The sequence below is a fragment of the Garra rufa genome, chromosome 15 (assembly GCF_049309525.1).
Source record: "Garra rufa chromosome 15, GarRuf1.0, whole genome shotgun sequence".
NCBI classification, from domain to species: domain Eukaryota; kingdom Metazoa; phylum Chordata; class Actinopteri; order Cypriniformes; family Cyprinidae; genus Garra; species Garra rufa.
The window spans coordinates 11422189-11440963 of record NC_133375.1 but is presented as its reverse complement, the minus strand read 5'-3'; the positions used below and the strand labels follow the sequence as shown (position 1 = coordinate 11440963).

Here is an 18775-nt window from a genome sequence, read left to right as displayed (position 1 = left end):
AGCACGTTAACGCCGATAACGGCCCACCACTAATATATATATATATATATATATATATATATATATATATATATATATATATATATATATATATACATATATATATACAGGTCCTTTTCAAAAAATTAGCATATTGTGATAAAGTTCATTATTTTCTTTAATGTACTGATAAACATTAGACTTTCATATATTTTAGATTCATTACACACAACTGAAGTAGTTCAAGCCTTTTATTGTTTTAATATTGATGATTTTGGCATACAGCTCATGAAAACCCAAAATTCCTCTCTCAAAAAAATAGCACATCATGAAAAGGTTCTCTAAACGAGCTATTAACCTAATCATCTGAATCAACTAATTAACTCTAAACACCTGCAAAAGATTCCTGAGGCTTTTAAAAACTCCCAGCCTGGTTCATTACTTAAAACCGCAATCATGGGTAAGACTGCCGACCTGACTGCTGTCCAGAAGGCCATCATTGACACCCTCAAGCAAGAGGGTAAGACACAGAAAGAAATTTCTGAACGAATAGGCTGTTCCCAGAGTGCTGTATCAAGGCACCTCAGTGGGAAGTCTGTGGGAAGGAAAAAGTGTGGCAGAAAACGCTGCACAACGAGAAGAGGTGACCGGACCCTGAGGAAGATTGTGGAGAAGGACCGATTCCAGACCTTGGGGGACCTGCGGAAGCAGTGGACTGAGTCTGGAGTAGAAACATCCAGAGCCACCGTGTACAGGCGCCAGGTCAAGCCACTTTTGAACCAGAAACAGCGGCAGAAGCGCCTGACCTGGGCTACAGAGAAGCAGCACTGGACCTGTTGCTCAAATTTTGCATGTCATTCGGAAATCAAGGTGCCAGAGTCTGGAGGAAGACTGGGGAGAGGGAAATGCCAAAATGCCTGAAGTCCAGTGTCAAGTACCCACAGTCAGTGATGGTCTGGGGTGCCATGTCAGCTGCTGGTGTTGGTCCACTGTGTTTTATCAAGGGCAGGGTCAATGCAGCTAGCTATCAGGAGATTTTGGAGCACTTCATGCTTCCATCTGCTGAAAAGCTTTATGGAGATGAAGATTTCATTTTTCAGCACGACTGGCACCTGCTCACAGTGCCAAAACCACTGGTAAATGGTTTACTGACCATGGTATTACTGTGCTCAATTGGCCTGCCAACTCTCCTGACCTGAACCCCATAGAGAATCTGTGGGATATTGTGAAGAGAAAGTTGAGAGATGCAAGACCCAACACTCTGGATGAGCTTAAGGCCGCTATCGAAGCATCCTGGGCCTCCATAACACCTCAGCAGTGCCACAGGCTGATTGCCTCCATGCCACGCCGCATTGAAGCAGTCATTTCTGCAAAAGGATTCCAGACCAAGTATTGAGTGCATAACTGAACACAATTATTTGAAGGTTGACTTTTTTTGTATTAAAAACACTTTTCTTTTATTGGTCGGATGAAATATGCTATTTTTTTGAGAGAGGAATTTTGGGTTTTCATGAGCTGTATGCCAAAATCATCAATATTAAAACAATAAAAGGCTTGAACTACTTCAGTTGTGTAGTAATGAATCTAAAATATATGAAAGTCTAATGTTTATCAGTACATTACAGAAAATAATGAACTTTATCACAATATGCTAATTTTTTGAAAAGGATCTGTATGTATATATATATATATATATTAGGGCTGGGCCGATAAACGATATCATATCGAATCGCGATAAAATTTATGTTAATAACGATGATAAGCTATAGACATTTTTTGGCTCGATATGGATTAATCTAAGAGCCAATCACACAGCAGAAATATGCGACAGCGGCCAATCAGCGTGCAGCGTGCGTGTGCACGTCAAAGTACAAAGTTCATTTTCTACAGCACTTTGCGAAGCAACCCTACACCAGGACGACAAAAAAAGAGAGTGGAAGCAGCGACGAAAGAGAAAACTAACCTCGAGTTATTATCCAAAGATGTTGAAGTTGTGACAAAAAAAGGTAGCACGAATTCCGTAAATGGTTTGACTATCTGAAAAGTGACTCGATTGTTAAAACTGAAGCCGAAAGCAAAAAACGCACGCGCATTCAAAAGCAATTTTAATCCCCTTGTTTAGAGAGTGACTCCCCAATGCACGCAAATTAGGCTACATGATATATCTAGGCTGTTATTAGTATGTAGGCTATAATAGGTTGTGTTTGTCTATAGCTCTGTATCATGCTTGAAATATTCCGTCTCTATTTGCACTTTGAATAATGAGAGAGTAGCCTACTTTGATTATGGCTGAATTGTCTGCACTTAATACGATTAAGAAAGAGCTGTGTCGTAATTTTTTTATATTTATACTGTAGATTGTTTCAAAATGCAGTGGTTGCCTCTAATTTAAATAGCTCAACCTATAATAGAGAAAATAAACAATTGTGTTTATAATAATAAATAATAAAGAAATAAATAAATGTTACAAATGATGTTTTTACAATAATTTTATGTTCACTTTTGTACATTTACTCTCATTTACCATACTCTGTCACAACTTTTATTTTTTTTTTCATTTATTTTAGTAAGTTATTTTAATTTTAAGGCCAAATCTGTAATCTGCTTTTGTTAATAAACTATACTTAAAAATGTAATTTAATGAATCCTTTAATTTTTGTGGCTTTAGTCATTGTTGGGATACTATTTTTAAAGCTGGCAACATCAACAGCTTATATCGAAATATATATCGTCATCGTTCAATATGGGAAAAAATTATCGAGATTACATTTTTGCCATATCGCCCAGCCCTAATATATATATATATATATATATATATATATATATATATATATATATATATATATATATAATTTAGGCAAAATAAGAAAAATGTACACATTCATTCTGCTCAAAAGTTTTCACCCTGGCTCTCAATGCAATGTGTTTCCTTCTGAAGCATCAGTGGAGTGTTTGAACCTTCTGTAATAGTTATATATGAGTCCCTCAGTTGTCCTCAGTGTGAAAAAGTGGATCTCAAAATCATACAGTCATTTTTGGAAAAGGGTTCAAATACACAAAAATGCTTAAAAACCAAATAATTTGTGGGACCTGAAGGATTTTTCTGAAGAACAGTGGGCCGTTTAACTGTTCAGGACAAACAAGGGACTCACAAACAACTATCACTAAAAAAAAAAAACAAGAACAAGAATCAAGTGTAAACTTTTGAACATAGTCATTTTTATAACTATTATTTTCTTTTGCAGACTATATGTAAACGTCTATTATGTGAAATATCTTATTCAGGTCAGTACTAAATAAAAAATAACATGCATTTCGTATGATCCCTTACTTTGGTAAAACAATTAACATTTAGCAGATTCTGCAAGGTCTATGTAAACGTTTGACCTCAACTGTGTATATACTGTTGTGCAACTGTTGTGCCTTTTCCGCTAGATGTACTCAGAACATATAAATTGTATTGTCAGATGATTTTGGAACATCTTTCCACAAAAGTCACAGTTTAGGCCTGCACAGTTAATGGAAACGTTTGACAATAATGGCATTATTGCCTTCTGTAGATCTGCTTATCAGTTGACCTTATTTCATAGTTAATGAATTTTACACAGTTACTGACGTAGTCCCAATCCCAATTTGGTTTGGTGTTTTGGCAGATTAGTGATTGAAGTTAATAATTTTACATTTTATTATCTCTTTTAACACACTAACCATTTCAATCATTGACTCTCTCTCAGCTGTGAGAATCCTCCCGACTCAAGACATCAAGACCTCCACTACAGAAATCCCCAAATCCACAAGTTCTGTTGCTTCTAACCTGCTTCCCGCCTCCTCACTTCCTCCTCCTCTTCCCTACCACCCACCCAAGCCTGCCGACCCTTCAGTCCGGCACAGGAGACTCCTCAGGACACAACAGCACGGCCTCTGCCCTAACAGTAGTGTCCTGGACGCAATTCAACATCATTATCCTCGCCGTCATCATCGTGGTGGTCGTTCTCCTCATGGATTCGTCGGAGGTGTGTATACGTATCGCGAGTACCGCAATCGGAAACTCAACGCCCCGTTTTGGACCATTGAGCTGAAGGAGGACAACATCAGCTTCAGCAGCTACCACGACAGCATCCCACACGCCGACCCCAACGGACTGCTGGAGGAGGAGCCGTGTGTGGTCGCAGCCAATGGGCAGTTAGCGCTCGCCACTGCCGCCAACATGTACAAAGCTTGAAGTCGTCGGTACGATTGTATTTTCTCTTAAAGGAATAGTTCAGGCAAAAATGGCATTCTGTTATTGTTTACTCACTCTTATGTCAAACCTGACTTTTTCAGTGGAATTTAAAGGAAGATATTTTGAAGACACCGAAAGTCAATGTTAATAAAAGATTAGTTCACTCCAGAATTAAACCTTCTTGATAATGTACTCACCCCCATGTTTTCCAAGATGTTCATGTCTTACTTTCTTCAGATGCAAAGAAATTATGGTTTTTGAGGAAAACATTTCAGGATTTTTCTCCATTTTGTGAACTTCAGTGATGGCCAATGGGTTGAAGGTCCAAATTACAGTTTCAATGCAGCTTCAAAGGGCTCTACACAATCCCAGGTGAAGAATAAGGGTCTTGTCTAGATAAACGATTGTCCATTTTCTTAAAAAAATGAAAATTTATTCCAACAATGTCGGACGATTTTGAAGTTGGAGTTTTTCGCCGTACCCTACCTTTTTGAACCAAAGTACACAGACAAAGAACTGACTACACGTGACTTTTTCTCTTAAAAATAAAGGTGCTTTAAAAGGTTCTTCACAGCGATGCCATAAAAAAAACCATTTTTGGTTCCACAAAAGACCAATCAGTCAAAGGTTCTTTAAAGAACCATTTCTTTATTACCTTTTCATAATATGAAGAACCTTCTTTCGCCACAAAGAACCTTTTGTGAAATAGAAAGGTTCTTCAGATGTTAAAGGTTCTTTATGGAACCATTTCGACAAAAAAGGTTCTTCTATGGCATCGTGAAGCACCTTTAATTTTAAGAGTGTTGTCCAAGATGAACATTTGTGGTTAAAAAGTATTACATTTTTATTTTTTTAGAAAATGACCAATCGTTTCGCTAAATTCCTTGACTGGGATCGTGTAGAGCCTTTTGAAGCTGCATTGAAACTGCAATTTGGACCTTCAACCCATTGATCCCCATTGAAGTCCACTATATGGAGAAAAATCCTGAAATGTTTTCCTCAAAAGCCTTCATTTATTTTCGACTAAAGAAAGAAAGACATGAACATCTTGGATGACATGGGGGTGAGTAAATTTTAATTCTAGAAGTGAACTTCTCCTTTAAGGGTGAGTAAAGAACCAAATTTTCATTTTTAGATGAACTATCCTGTTCCCATTTTGATGATTACTGAAAGAAGAAACCCTGGGAGCCAAATATAACTTTATTTGATTCTACACACTATTTAGCTCCCCATTGCTTCCTATGTGATATCCTCATGCAAAGCGTTTTCACATACAATATTTCCTGTAACATTTCAGCGAGGACTGGAGGAAATACCAGGCAAGCCATTAACATGTTACTCTTTGAACTTCATTTGACACTTGAAAGGAGATTTCACTATTTCAGAGGCAATTAAAAGACCTTTTAATCCACATGCCAAGATAATTTCACCCAAAACTGCTGTTTGTAAAAAAAACTCGCAAGGTTTTCAGACTGTCCCGATTGCACCGCCTGGGAAATTCATATTGGCTTTGCGATTTTCAGTGGAAATCAGAGGAAGTTCATTTAATCTGCAAGGCTTTTGTAAAGGAAACAAAAGTCCTTTGTGTGTGCGTGTCTTTGACAGATACTATTTCATAAGCGGCACTTCTTTGGATTTCTTTGGAATGCAGTCTCGCCTTGATTTCCTCTTTACACGATTCCTGTCATGGATAGGTACCAAACTGAACATGCTACATAACAGTCATACCTGTACCACTAGCACCCGTTTCAGCCTTATTGTATTTATGCGCGAGTGGGTGGATGTGTATCCGTGTGAGTGGGAGAGCGAGAGAGAGAGCCAGTGCTGTGTGTGGGAACAGTTTCAGATCTAACTGTGTAGAGCTGGATTCTACGCAGGAATGTACAAAAAGACTGGATTGATTCTGCTGCATAGTTTCACGAAAACTGATCAAACGTTTGACACAATATTGTAGACATGAAAGCCATGTTAAAAATGACCCAGGAGGAGCGTGTTCAGAGGACTTTGTGCTTTGTGAAGTGGTGGAAAGATTTTTGGGAACCTATAAGGTACGACGATGGACACAGTGTTTTTTTTTTTTTTTTTTTCCATTTATCTGCAAGGACCCTTTTAAATGTGATTCAGGATCATTTTGATGATTTGGACAAAGACCAGTGTTTGAATTACTGTGTGTGTGTGTGTGTGTGTTTTTTTTCTATTTGAATTTGTCTTGTTAATTCCTATTTATTTATCATTTGTGTTTGTCTCTTTTATTGTGGTCTTATTTTATTGCTGTTTTTCAATCTTCATGCTGCATTGTACAGTGTACCATACCGAATGCAAACTCTGTAGACCGAGTTGTGAGCACAACCTCAAAGATGTGTTGGAAGTCTTATTTTCTCCTCTTATTTTCTTTCTAATTTATTTAGCCAGGCGTTAATAACTCACAGTATACAATGGGATGTCAGTGGAAAATACTGTATTTTCATTCCTGAGTGGTCAAATGACTGAAATTAAAGGATTATTAAATCAAAGGACATTCATTATTCAAATGACAGACTGCTTGTGGGGGTTAACGGGAAACTAAAAACAATCATGTCATTCCAAACCTGCGAGTTTTTCTTCTTCTCTGGAACACGAAGCGGCCTGATGTTGTTTTGGACCTCATTCTTTTTCATTATATGGACGTTAGAGTTTAAAATAACATTTCTTTCCTAGTTTAAGTTGGTTGCAGATGGGTTTCACAATCTGTGCTGCTATCAAAACATTGCACTGTTTGTTTCATCATTCTGACCAGGCTGACATAGCAACTGCTCAGCCATGACGTGAGTTTTAGGTGGGGTTATCTCTATCAGATCTGCAATCTTCAGTCGCATGCAGATGCTCACGAAAGTGTGCAATCGCTCTTGTCCGTTCAGTGGATTTTTGCTTTCACCTCATGCTTTTGAATTCGATAATGTTCAACAGAGAGAGGAGAGAAGGTGCTGGCCCTGTGGTTTAAATGCTCTGACTTTTCAAAGCAGGAGGTTTCTGATTGGCTGTCGATGTACTTATCAATCATTGGCTGGTAAAACAGTAAAAAATCCTGTGTGAAAGCATTTTTCAGCATTTTTTTGTATTTGAACCCTTTCCAACAATGACTGTATGATTTTAAGATCTATAATATCACACAGAGGACAACTGAGGGACCCATATGCAACTATTACAGAAGGTTAAAAAGCTCACTGATGCTTTAGAAAGGAAGAAGAAATCATTACGGGCGAGGGGTGAAAACTTTTGAACAGAATGATGATGTGTGGTTTATTTTGCCTAAATATCTTCTTTTTTTTTTTTTAGTACTGCACTTTCAAAGCTACAGAAGATTAATCAGTGAGCGTTTGAACCTTCTGTAATAGTGAGTCTCTCAGTTGCCCTCCGTGTGAAAAGATGGAACTCAAAATCATACAGTCATTGTTGGAAAGGGTTCAAATACATAAAAATGCTGAAAAACCAAAGAATGTGTGGGACCTGAAGGATTTTTCTGAAGAACAGCAGGCAGTTTAATTGTTCAGGACTAACAACGGACTCATGAACAACTATCACTTAAATACTATATGTAGACTATATGTAGACATCTTTTATGTGAAATATCTTATTCAGGTCAGTACTAAACTAAAAACAACATGCATTTTGTATGATCCCTCTTATGTTGGATAAAAACAAATAATTAACATTTTGCAGATTCTGCAAGGTGTATGTAAACTTTTGACCTTAACTGTAATCAAATTAGCAGAATAAATTATGTTGTAACCCTAATCAGCCTGCAGCCTTGTGTTTAGGTTTCACTGTACTTTCCCAGTAAGTGACAAAAAAAAAAATTGGTAGAACTACTAACCAGCAGGGATCTGAATTTACAGCAAAGCCACTTGGAAGTTTCTGTATTCAGGATAGTCTTTTGTCCTTGATCGTGTAACTCCGTCCAGCTCAGCCAACAGTAAACATGACCCAACCTTCCTTTTATCCGAGAGCTGTTGGATGACGGCCATCTGTCTGGAATCTTTATACTGGAATGAGTGAAAGATATGAACTGATTAAAATCAAAGATAGAGCTTGTTTTACAAAAAAACATTGATTGTTTCCTGAAATGGATAAATGTACACGTTCATCATTCAATCATTAAAAGTTTTTAAAATTTCCCTTTTTTACAGGCCTATCGAGCACATTTTGTGCACGTACCTCACTGGCAGAGGCTATAAAAAGAATATTGTAAACTGAAAGTTCATTTGACAACACTTTTTTATATCCAGATCCAATATATTACTTAACATCGACTTTTCACCAGAGCAACTGTGATGTTGTTTGGTTGTAGAGGAAACAAATAGTTTTATTCCGCAAGGGCATATTACACTTATCAAAAGTGTCAGCAAAGTTCAAATAAATGCTGTTTTTGACAGCTTTTCAAAACAAATCCTGAATTAATAACTAAAGGAGAAATTCACTTCCAGAATTCAAATTTCCTGATAATTTACTCACCCCCATGTCATCCAAGATATATACGACAAGATAGATCGTGTCTTTCTTTCTGCAGTCGAAAAGAAATTAAGATTTCTGAGAAAAACATTCCAAGATTGTTTTCCATATAGTGGACTTCAATGGGGATCAACGGGTTGAAGGTCCAAACTGCAGTTGCAATACAGCTTAAAAAGGACTTTACACGATCCCAGCCAAGGAATAAGGGTTTTATCTAGCAAAACGATCAGCCATTTTCTAAGAAATTTTCTAGAAAAATTTTCTAGAAATGTATATACTTTGTAACCACAAATGCTCATCTTGCTCTAGCTCGACCTCACGCATTATGACGTTTCACTAACGAAGTTCGGGAGGAACGTGTCAGATACTTAGCGTAAACATCACCGTAAACATAAAGCCGACTCACCTCTATTCACCCGACGGTTCATCAGTATCCCTCCACCACCCCGACTCCGCACTCCGAGTTCTCGCTACTCCCATGGGGGGTTCTCTGGGCTCGGGACGCTCCCGAGATCGGAGCCTTTTCTCCGGACAGCACGCCAATCACGCAATACCATACTCCGGCTAATTATATGTAAGCGTGAACTCGTGAAATGAAATCATGCATGCATTTACAAGAAAGGTTGAAAAACATGCAAATTTCTGATCAACTTAGAAGCACAAACTGTAAAAAGAAAAAAAAAATCTTATAATTTTTCTACTCATACAGACTGAATCAATGATTTGCATCACAAATAAAAACAGATTAGTAAAGGCAAGAAAAATTTGACAAGTATGCGCAGTCAGTTGGAGCTCTATGCGGTTGAGAAAAATCATTACGTGACAATCTTTGACATTTAAACAATGTTGAATTACTTTAATAAACCATGAGTAACGTGTGTCAATAATAATACACCCACCCACATTTTTATAGCGTCTTCCTGGACAAACCCTGTTTAATCCAATAAAGGGGATTTTTTTTGCATAATTCAAGAGTTGAGATATCACTTTGATCAGAACTGTAATGAATAGCTGGAACACTTTGTAAAAAATTATGTGTTCAATTGAGTGTGAATGATTACATTTTTTAGGAACTATCAATTACCTTCAGACCTGATTCGGATAGCAACAGGAATGCTATGGATGGCCTACCTCATGCTCTCATGTTTGGACTTTTTTTTTGTCTGAAAATGGTAAGAAACACTTTGAACTACAAAAAAGGACGGAAGTAGAGCTAAAAAGCAGCATTCCTTTATGCAAGATTGCTCTTAAGCTTCCATTACCTAAATAGTCTGGGTCAAGATGATGTCAAGCACTATAAAGACAGCCACGTGCCCAAACAGTCAAAGTGACAGACAGTAAACCAGGAGATGTTTAATGAATAACTGTTACTGTGGGGGAGAAAAAAAGAGAAATATTAGACAAAAGCAAGACACTTTTATATTTTGCTTCCAATGAGAGATCCTGCAACTAGAGACCTGCAATGGGGGACCCAACGCAACAGAGTGCGACGCGGGACGAAACTTGATGGGCGAGTGCGGGTGCGGGCGGGTAGAGACTCGTGTGTGTGCGGGATGCGGGAAAATAAAATGATTCGCGGGACTCCCGCAAAATAGAAATATCTAAACATAAAATATCTAAAAACAAAAAATTGTTATTCACCTATTGCACAAAAGCTGCAAGAACAACATAAATATGATTAGTAAGCGTGAGAATAGGCAGTTTCGATTTAAAGCTTCGATCTAAAGTTTGCATTTCTGGAACGCATCGCCAATCAGTGGTGTTCAAGTTAAAATCCACTCACTGCTCAAAAGTTTTGCACAGTGCTGAATATTGCGTGCTTACGAATTACAACACACAAAGTGTAGACATTTATGAAAGGCTAATTGTGCATAATATCAATTGTGTTATAAGAGCTTTATGAGATTGCGTACTGAGATGTCAGCTTTAAAGGAGCTTTGTTTGTTTGCAATCTGCCGTGGATGCACGCAGTAGCTCATGTTTACTTTTTTGTTAATAACAGTGGTTTGTGAATGTTGATGCTTAGCGTAAATAACAAATATTTTATCCAGAGCATTTATGCTGGGGTCTAGTGGAACTTACAAGATGTTACAGAACTGTTTCATGTAAATTCAACCGATGTACTGAAAAAATCTATATAGGTTAATTTTATGCAGGCTTTTGCGGGCGGGAGCGGGACAAAACATGAATGTCGCGGGCGGGAGCGGGACGAGATAACATTTATTTCCGCGGGAGCGGGCGGGTGCGGGACACAATCTTGCGGGAGCGGGACTGAAAAATCCGTCCCGCGCAGGTCTCTACCTGCAACCTAAGGCCACCCCTGGTGAAAAAAAAAACAGTTAAACCAGCCTGGGCTGGTTGGCTGGTTTTAGCTGGTCATAGTCTGTATTCTGGTTTTAGAGGGGTTTTGGCCACATTTCCGGCCTGGCCAGTAGTGATGTCCGGTTCGCAAATGAATCGTTCAATTTACCCGGATCTTCTTAGTGAACCGGTCGAACCGGTTCACCAAATCGAACTGAATCGTTTGAAACGGTTCGCGTCTCCAGTAAGCACTAATCCACAAATTACGACACTCCCTCTGATTCGAAATAAACCAATTTCCCGAGTTATTCAGTTACTCAAACAGTGTATGAACGACTGTGAAAAGAGAGCTGATGATGCGCATGAGCAGAGCAGCTGCCAGAGCGGTTGTCGTTCTTGAGTCATGAATCGGTTGCAGCGGTTGTCGGATCACCAGTACACTGAACGAGAACCGGTTCTTTCGGATCACCAGTTCACTGAATCGAGAACCGGTTTCTTTCGGACGCGTCCGATTTGAGAATCGATGAGCTGATACTGTGTGTATGCGTGACTCATGCAGCTGCCAAACAAACCCTACTCAAGGTTAACTGAGGACTTGAATGAGGGGATCTGGTAAACGTATGTTTATAACAAATACATCTTTATGGATTGTGCATGTGCATATAAGCTGATCGTGTTTCTGATTAGAATTAATTTATCTTATAATTTATTATATCAGGACTTGTAAAACTTACTCATATGATCACTGCATGTAACTGTATATGGGTGCTTAGATGCAAAACTTAACTGTCAGAAACTTGTCAGACCAAAATTATGTTTAAGTCATTAGCTACTGACTTTATTTGAATGTTGACTTGAGTCCCGGCCCGGGTGGGACGATAGTAATTACGTTAATGACGTCATTATATTATAGCGTAAAAGAACTGGTGAACCGGTTTTTTGAACCGGTTCTTTGAAACGAACTGTCCGAAAGAACCGGTTCGCGGAAAAGAACCGAACTTCCCATCACTACTGGCCAGGCTGGTTAGGCTGGGAAACCACTAGCTAAAACCAGTTACTTCCAGCCTAAACCAGCTAAGACCAGCCAACCAGCCTAGGCTGGTTTTAGCTGTTTTTTTAGCAGGAACGTTCACACAGCAACAGAATATGGTTGTCAGTCTTGTATTTGAGTCCTTAATATGGTTTGTGTTCACATACAGTATGGTTATATTAGCGTACCCCTACATTTTCAGGACTCACAACCGAATTCTCAACCGAAACATGCGCTGTGTGAACGGAACAGAACTGTTCTGTTACAATTGAGGTCAAAAGTTTACACACACCTAGCAGAATCTGCAAAATGATAATTATTTTACCAAAATATAATAAGAGGGATATTTGTATGTTTTAGTCATAGTTGTTCATTAGTCCCTTGTTTGTCAGCATTTCTGTGTATTTGAATTCTTTACAACAAAGACTGACTGTATGATTACACAATGCGTTAAAAGCTGGGGGTGAAAACTTTTGGAATTTAAAGATCAGGGTAAATTTAACTTATTTTGTCTTCTGGGAAACCTGTAAGTATCATCTGTAGCTTCTTAGGGACAGTACTAATTGAAAAAAAAAAGATATTTAGGCAAAATAAGAGAAATGTACACATCTTCATTCTGTTCAAAAGTTTTCACCCCCCGGCTCTTAATGCATCGTTTTTCCTTCTGGAGCATGAGTGAGTGTTTGAACCTTCTGTAATAGTTGCATATGAGTCCCTCAGTTGTCCTCAGTGTGGAAAGATGGATCTCAGTGATGATTTGACGGATGAACTTGTGTCTCGATTGGACTCTTTGATATTACTTGACTCACGTTGCACGTTCATACAGACAGTATTCAAGAAGCTACTGTAAGCTGCTGTGTGAACGGGACATTATGCGGTTGTCGATCCCAAAAACTGACTGTGTGAACGTGGCCTAACTGATAATAGACAAATAAAATGTTTAATAAAAAGATACCTAGTAAGAAAACAATGCCATGTGTGCTATTGGAAACCTGCTTTGAAAGCAAAAGACTTTGCCTCCTATATTAATTTTTTATTGCAAACTTGCAACAACATTCTTCACAAACTAAACAGAATAGACAATTGCTTAAAATGCTTTGGAGAGCTGTGAGAATGTGATTTCCCTTCCAATGAAAGGTGGGGAACATTTTTTTGCTGCACTGGGGAAACAATACAAAGGCAATTTGAAACCACAGTTTTGGAACGTTATGCAAACAAAATGTAATCAGCAAGTTTTGCAAGAACTTTCTCTTTGCAACACTTGTTTGACTGTTCTACATACCTAAAACCTACATGCCTGGCAATGTGTGTCATTCCTGGCCTTGTGCCATTTTTCTGCATTCTTATTCCAAAGTATAAAAGTTCTATGTGCCGCTGCAAAATATTAGAGGTTGTAGTTTGAAGTTTTAATGTAATATCAAATAATTTATAAATCTAGATTGGTCAGAGTTTTTGGTCTAATTTTTAATCAGGACTAAATGTGGCTTTTGTGGCTATGATGGAGTTTCATAAATATGTTACACTGGTTAATATTTTGGATCACTTCCATTTCAATGAACAGGTTACAGGCAAGATTCAACTACATAATTTGTTCTGAGGATAAGGGTATTATTTATAAATATCAAGTTGGGGCAAGTTGTGTAGTAAATCTCACATGCTTATTAGTGGTGCATTACTGGAAAGCATTCTTGCAAAAGGTCCTGAATTGAGAAATCTACTTTTCCTTCATCTTTTGACATGTAAGACGTTGCTGTAGCCTACTGTAAAAAAATCATGTCAGTTTCAGTACTCAGCAGTTCCCAAAAACAGTTTCCATTGAAACCAATTCTTCAAAAAGAATTGTTTTGCATTTCATCTTAGAATGACGCAATCCCATGATAAAAGATGATTGATGCCTACTTCTACATCATTGACTCTTTAGCCCCGCCCACCATCCCGTGCATATAGGAGGTGAGTAATATGATGCAGACAGGTTAAAAGGGGTCATAAACTGAATTAAAAAAAATTTATGTTCTCTGACATCCACTCACAATGTTATCAAGATTTTATATAGAAAACATAATTTAGAAGTAATATTTTCTATCCTGTTTTTGACCCTCTTCTTTAAAACTCTTTTGATTTTTAGGTGTGCAGCTGTACAGTCAGTACATATCAAATGATCTGTAACAGACAAAGCAATAGTGACACATCATCAAAACAGTTGCTCACACTTGTGTGTTGCGACATTGCTGGCAGGTTCAATAATAGTACTGCATCATTGTCAAGGTGTGTATTTTTCTGTGGCCAAGTTTATACGGTTTATATTGTAATCCTGACTTTATAACTCACAATTGTGAGTTTATATCACACAATTATAAGAAAAAAAAAGTCTTAATTGCGATTTTATATCTTGGAACTCTGACTTCATTTCTCGGAATTGAGTTTTTATCTTGCGAGATGTAAATTTGCAACTGCAAGGAAAAAAGTTTAATTTAAAAGTCTTTTTCTCACAACTGCGAGTTTATATAACACAATTCTGACTTTATAACTCATAATTCCAAGTTTTATTATTAATATTCCAAGTGCATTATAACTTGCAATTGTAAGACTATATATGAAATTTTGACTTTTTTTTCCAAGATTATATCTTGTAATGCTGTTTTTCTCACAATTGCGAGTTTATGTCTTGGAATTCTGATTTAAAACTTGCAGTTCTGTTTATATCACACAATTATGAGAAAAAAAAAAAGTCAGCAAGTTTATATCTCACAATTTTGACTTCATTTCTCAGAATTGTGTATGTAAACTTGCAACTGTGAGATACGAATCGCAATTACCTTTTTTTAGTCTTTATTCAGTGGCGGAAACAGGCTTCCATTTGGATCCCCACAGAAAACATATTTGGTTGATAATATTAAAGCTGAATACTTTGCCTCTTTGTCAAAATATGTAGATCGTGATCGGCGTATTCCTTTTAAAAGCAAAAGTAACCTTAATCCTTTGCGTCTTCAGCGGCTCTGATGTCGGGAGTAAATGACGACTGCTATGTTCATTATTACATCTAACAACAGAACACCTCAATCGCTCAATCAGAGACATTCTTGTCTTCCCCTGCACCTGATTCGACACAATGGCGATCAGAGTCGGACTGTTTCAGCTCGGTGAGGGCGGGTCTAAGGTAAGGCACTCATGTCAATCAACTACTGTGGGAGCGGCCTCTGTCAGTGTGAAAATGTCATCTGAACAAGCCAGTAACATGTCTGCCAGTTTTGTTCTGACCAACTGAAAAAAAGGTTTTAGGCCTGCAATAAATCACGCTACAAAAATTAAATCTAATGACTGCAAAGTTAGCTCAGATTGCATCAAACCATGTAAATTATTGTTATACTTTTATTAATTTGTTAATGTTAACATTAACATTGCAAAACTGTGTATTTAGTGTATCAGCGTTATTTTTAGTTTTCAATTTCTATATAGTCTAATCTCTAATTGACATACCATTCAAAGTTCATCAAAAGAAATTATTCTTTTAACTTTAAAAAGCAATTTAATCTTCCTTAGAACTCTTTTTTTTTTAAATACAAATCTTTTACAGTGTAATCCTACTTATCTTTAATCAGATGCACATTTAAAACTGGAATATAATTTATTTACACTTTTATTTTTAATTTACACTTACATGTGTTTCATTGCCATAGTGTCACGGATTGGCCAGGTTCTTCCACATCCATCACTCAACGATCACAATCACCCGAGTTCTAACTAGCTGCACCTGCACCTCATCATCCACTCTGCTACAAATAGTCACCACACACACCACTCATTGTCCGGGCTCGTTAATACGAAGCAGACTCATTCTGCTACTCTCAGCGAAAGCTACTCTAAGATACTTACCTGTTGCTATTTACCTGTATTACGTCTTTTCCATCTCTGTCCAGATCCAGTCGTCAGAGGCGAGCGAGCCGTAAGCCTGTCCATTCGTCAAACGGTGTGTGTGTGTGTGTGTGTGCCGTAAGTCTCCTGGTCCTTAGCCACGGCAAGAGTGGCATTCTGGTGTTCTCCCCCCGTCGTTCCTGCAAGGGAAAAACTTCATTAGTCATCCACGGACTTCATCTACGAACTATTCATCAGTGAACTCTATTACCCTATCCACCATCCGGAACCACGTATCACTCACTGCTGTTTCAATAAACCATTCTTACCGTTACTCACCCTGTTGTCCGTCTGCTTCCCTAACACATAGTGCACCGTTTATGACAGGAGTAATTATTCCAGCTGTAAGAAGAGTTTATAAATGATCCACCACCTGCAGCAGCCACACATGCGATGCAGCCTACTAGCCAGGACTCATTCTTTATACAGATGTGATGTGACACAAAGATGAACGACCTGAGCCACTCAAATTTTAAAACATTATTACAAGTTTACCATTGTGAATCAAGATAAGGAGACAGAACACTAATTGGTTATGTACTCGCTCAGTTTGGGATAATTTTTAACCAAAATAAATGCAGAGAGAAGGCAGCTCTAACAGGGCTCATGTGTTAATAATCAATCTGTGATTCATCTATATCCCAACACATTCATGTTTGAGTAATCAAGCACAGCTCAACCTTCATTTTGCGTTCTGGTCATTTTGAAGCAGAGGGGAGTACAAAAATGCTATTGCACTGGAGTAAAACCTACTGACTTCCTAAAAGAATAAATAAAACATATTATTATTATTATTATTAATTATAAAATGTAAAAATCTCAATATAATAATAATAATCAGAAACATAATCTGAAGAAAATGTGAGTAGTGTTTGCCATGACAAAACTCTAGTAAGCTTGTAAAGTTTTTCTGGGTGGTTGTTTTCGTGTTGCTAGGTGGTTGGTAAATGTCACAGATTGTTATTATGAAGGTATAGAGTTCTAAGCATGTTTAACTATTTTTTAGCCTGATGTAACACTTGTAGCTATTCGCTGCTACAATGTGTAGCATGTTGAGAGTCCTACTTGCTAGCATGAGTCAAAGGAACTAACCCCCATGTCAATACAATGTTCTGATGCAAAGATATATAGTAGGTCTTGCTAAATGGCTCCTAGGGAGTGGCTTGACAGCTGTCAATCATGATAGTTCATAAGTTTTGCTGTATATTTTTGCTTGATAGCTTCAAGATGATCCTAAGGGACTTATTGGCTGCCTGATTAGGATGAGCCAAAATAAGCACAAAATGATAAGTGTCTATGGATGTTCTGACTGATGAGTGATATTCCTCTCACCTTTTTTAATGGAAGTCTATGGGGTGGTTGCTTGGGTGTGGCTATGAAGATAATAGGTCATTGCTTATTGGTTACTTGAAAAGATGAGTCAGATGAGTGTGAGAGAGTTAGAGAGAGAGAGAGAGAAAGAGAGAAAGGGTTCCTGTGTGTGTTGTGTGTGGGCGAATTCCAAGCGGAAGTAAGCATGCCTATACCCTACTCCTTTCGAAGGGCAGTGCCCTTGAAGTGTGTTCTTTTAAGGGTGTAGGGCAGGGCTATCAATTATTCATACTCAGAATTTGTGGTCTGCATTTAAAGGAGTAGTTCACTTTCAGAACAAAAATTTACAGATAATGTACTCACCCCCTTGTCATCCAAGACATTTAAAACATTTCAGGATTTCTCACCATAGAAGTCCATTATATAAAGAGAAACCCTGAAATGTTTTGCTCATAAAACACCATTTCTTTACGACTGAAGAAAGAAAGACATGAACATCTTGGATGTGGCTGCGGCGCCCGGGGAGCAGTTTGGGGTTCGGTGCCTTGTTCAAGGGTCTTACCTCGGTACTCAACCTTCGGGTTACAAGTCCGACTCTCTAACCATTAGTCAACGACTGCCCCAATATTTATATTAGGGCTGTCAATAGATTAATTTTTTTTTTTCATGTGATTAACTGCGTTTATTCGTACACTTAAAGTGAAATTAAACATGCAGTATTTATTTTTTTTTAACATGTTTATTTTTATTATCATTTCACAAAATTGCTATATCCAGTTTCCAGTTTATATCCAGGCTCAAAGGTAGCATGGGTGCAATCAAATTCATAAATTCATGTTAAGATGTTGTATAAACTTCTGAATATAGAAACATTGCACGATTTAAATAAATGAAAAGATGAGCTACTTAAAATTAGGCAAAATCAAGCAATAGTCAGACACTGTATATCACCTAATATTAACTTATTATATGTTTAACTGTTGTATCAAATCAATATCTCTGTTACGTCCTTATGTGACGTTGAATAATAGTTTTGATTATCTTTGAGTTTGTATTTTGTTCCCCGAGTTTCCTCTTTGTTTTTCCGCCCTTTTTACTTTCACTTTCGCAGGAATCGTTTGGATTGGCTATCTCACCTGTCCATCACGTGGGACGATCTGATTGGGTGTGCTGACGTGAGGGCGTTGGTTTTCGATTGCGCCTGCTGATTGAAGTTCCAAAGGCTATATAAGGAAAACGCCGTTTGTGTTTGAGGACCGGCCTTTTGAATTTGAGCTGTGATGCTTTTTCTTTGTATTGTTTATTTGCATTTGGTTTAGTTCGTTTCAAGTGTGTTTTGTGTGTCATGTGACGGTCTACCTATTCTGGCTGTCCTGAAATCCTTCCCGTTATTGTTAAGTGATGTTAACAGCTTTTCGTAACTCTGTTAAAACTGGATGGAGGTGAAGGCGTAGGTGAGTTATGTCACGTGACGTACATGGTGCACACTTAGGTTGGTTTGGATGTTTATACACACTAGGTTAGGAATCGAT

General features: G+C 37.8%; 1 protein-coding gene across 1 annotated transcript in view; it reads left to right on the top strand.

Moving 5' to 3' along the window:
- Positions 1 to 7964, top strand: part of LOC141286980 (multiple epidermal growth factor-like domains protein 9) — a 59995-nt gene extending 52031 nt beyond the window's left edge. The window contains 3 exon segments of the mRNA XM_073819111.1: positions 3714 to 3828; positions 3830 to 3975; positions 3978 to 7964. Coding sequence (XP_073675212.1) covers positions 3714 to 3828; positions 3830 to 3975; positions 3978 to 4201 — 485 coding nt within the window. The 3' untranslated portion in view covers positions 4202 to 7964.
- Positions 7965 to 18775: the final 10811 nt, after the last annotated feature.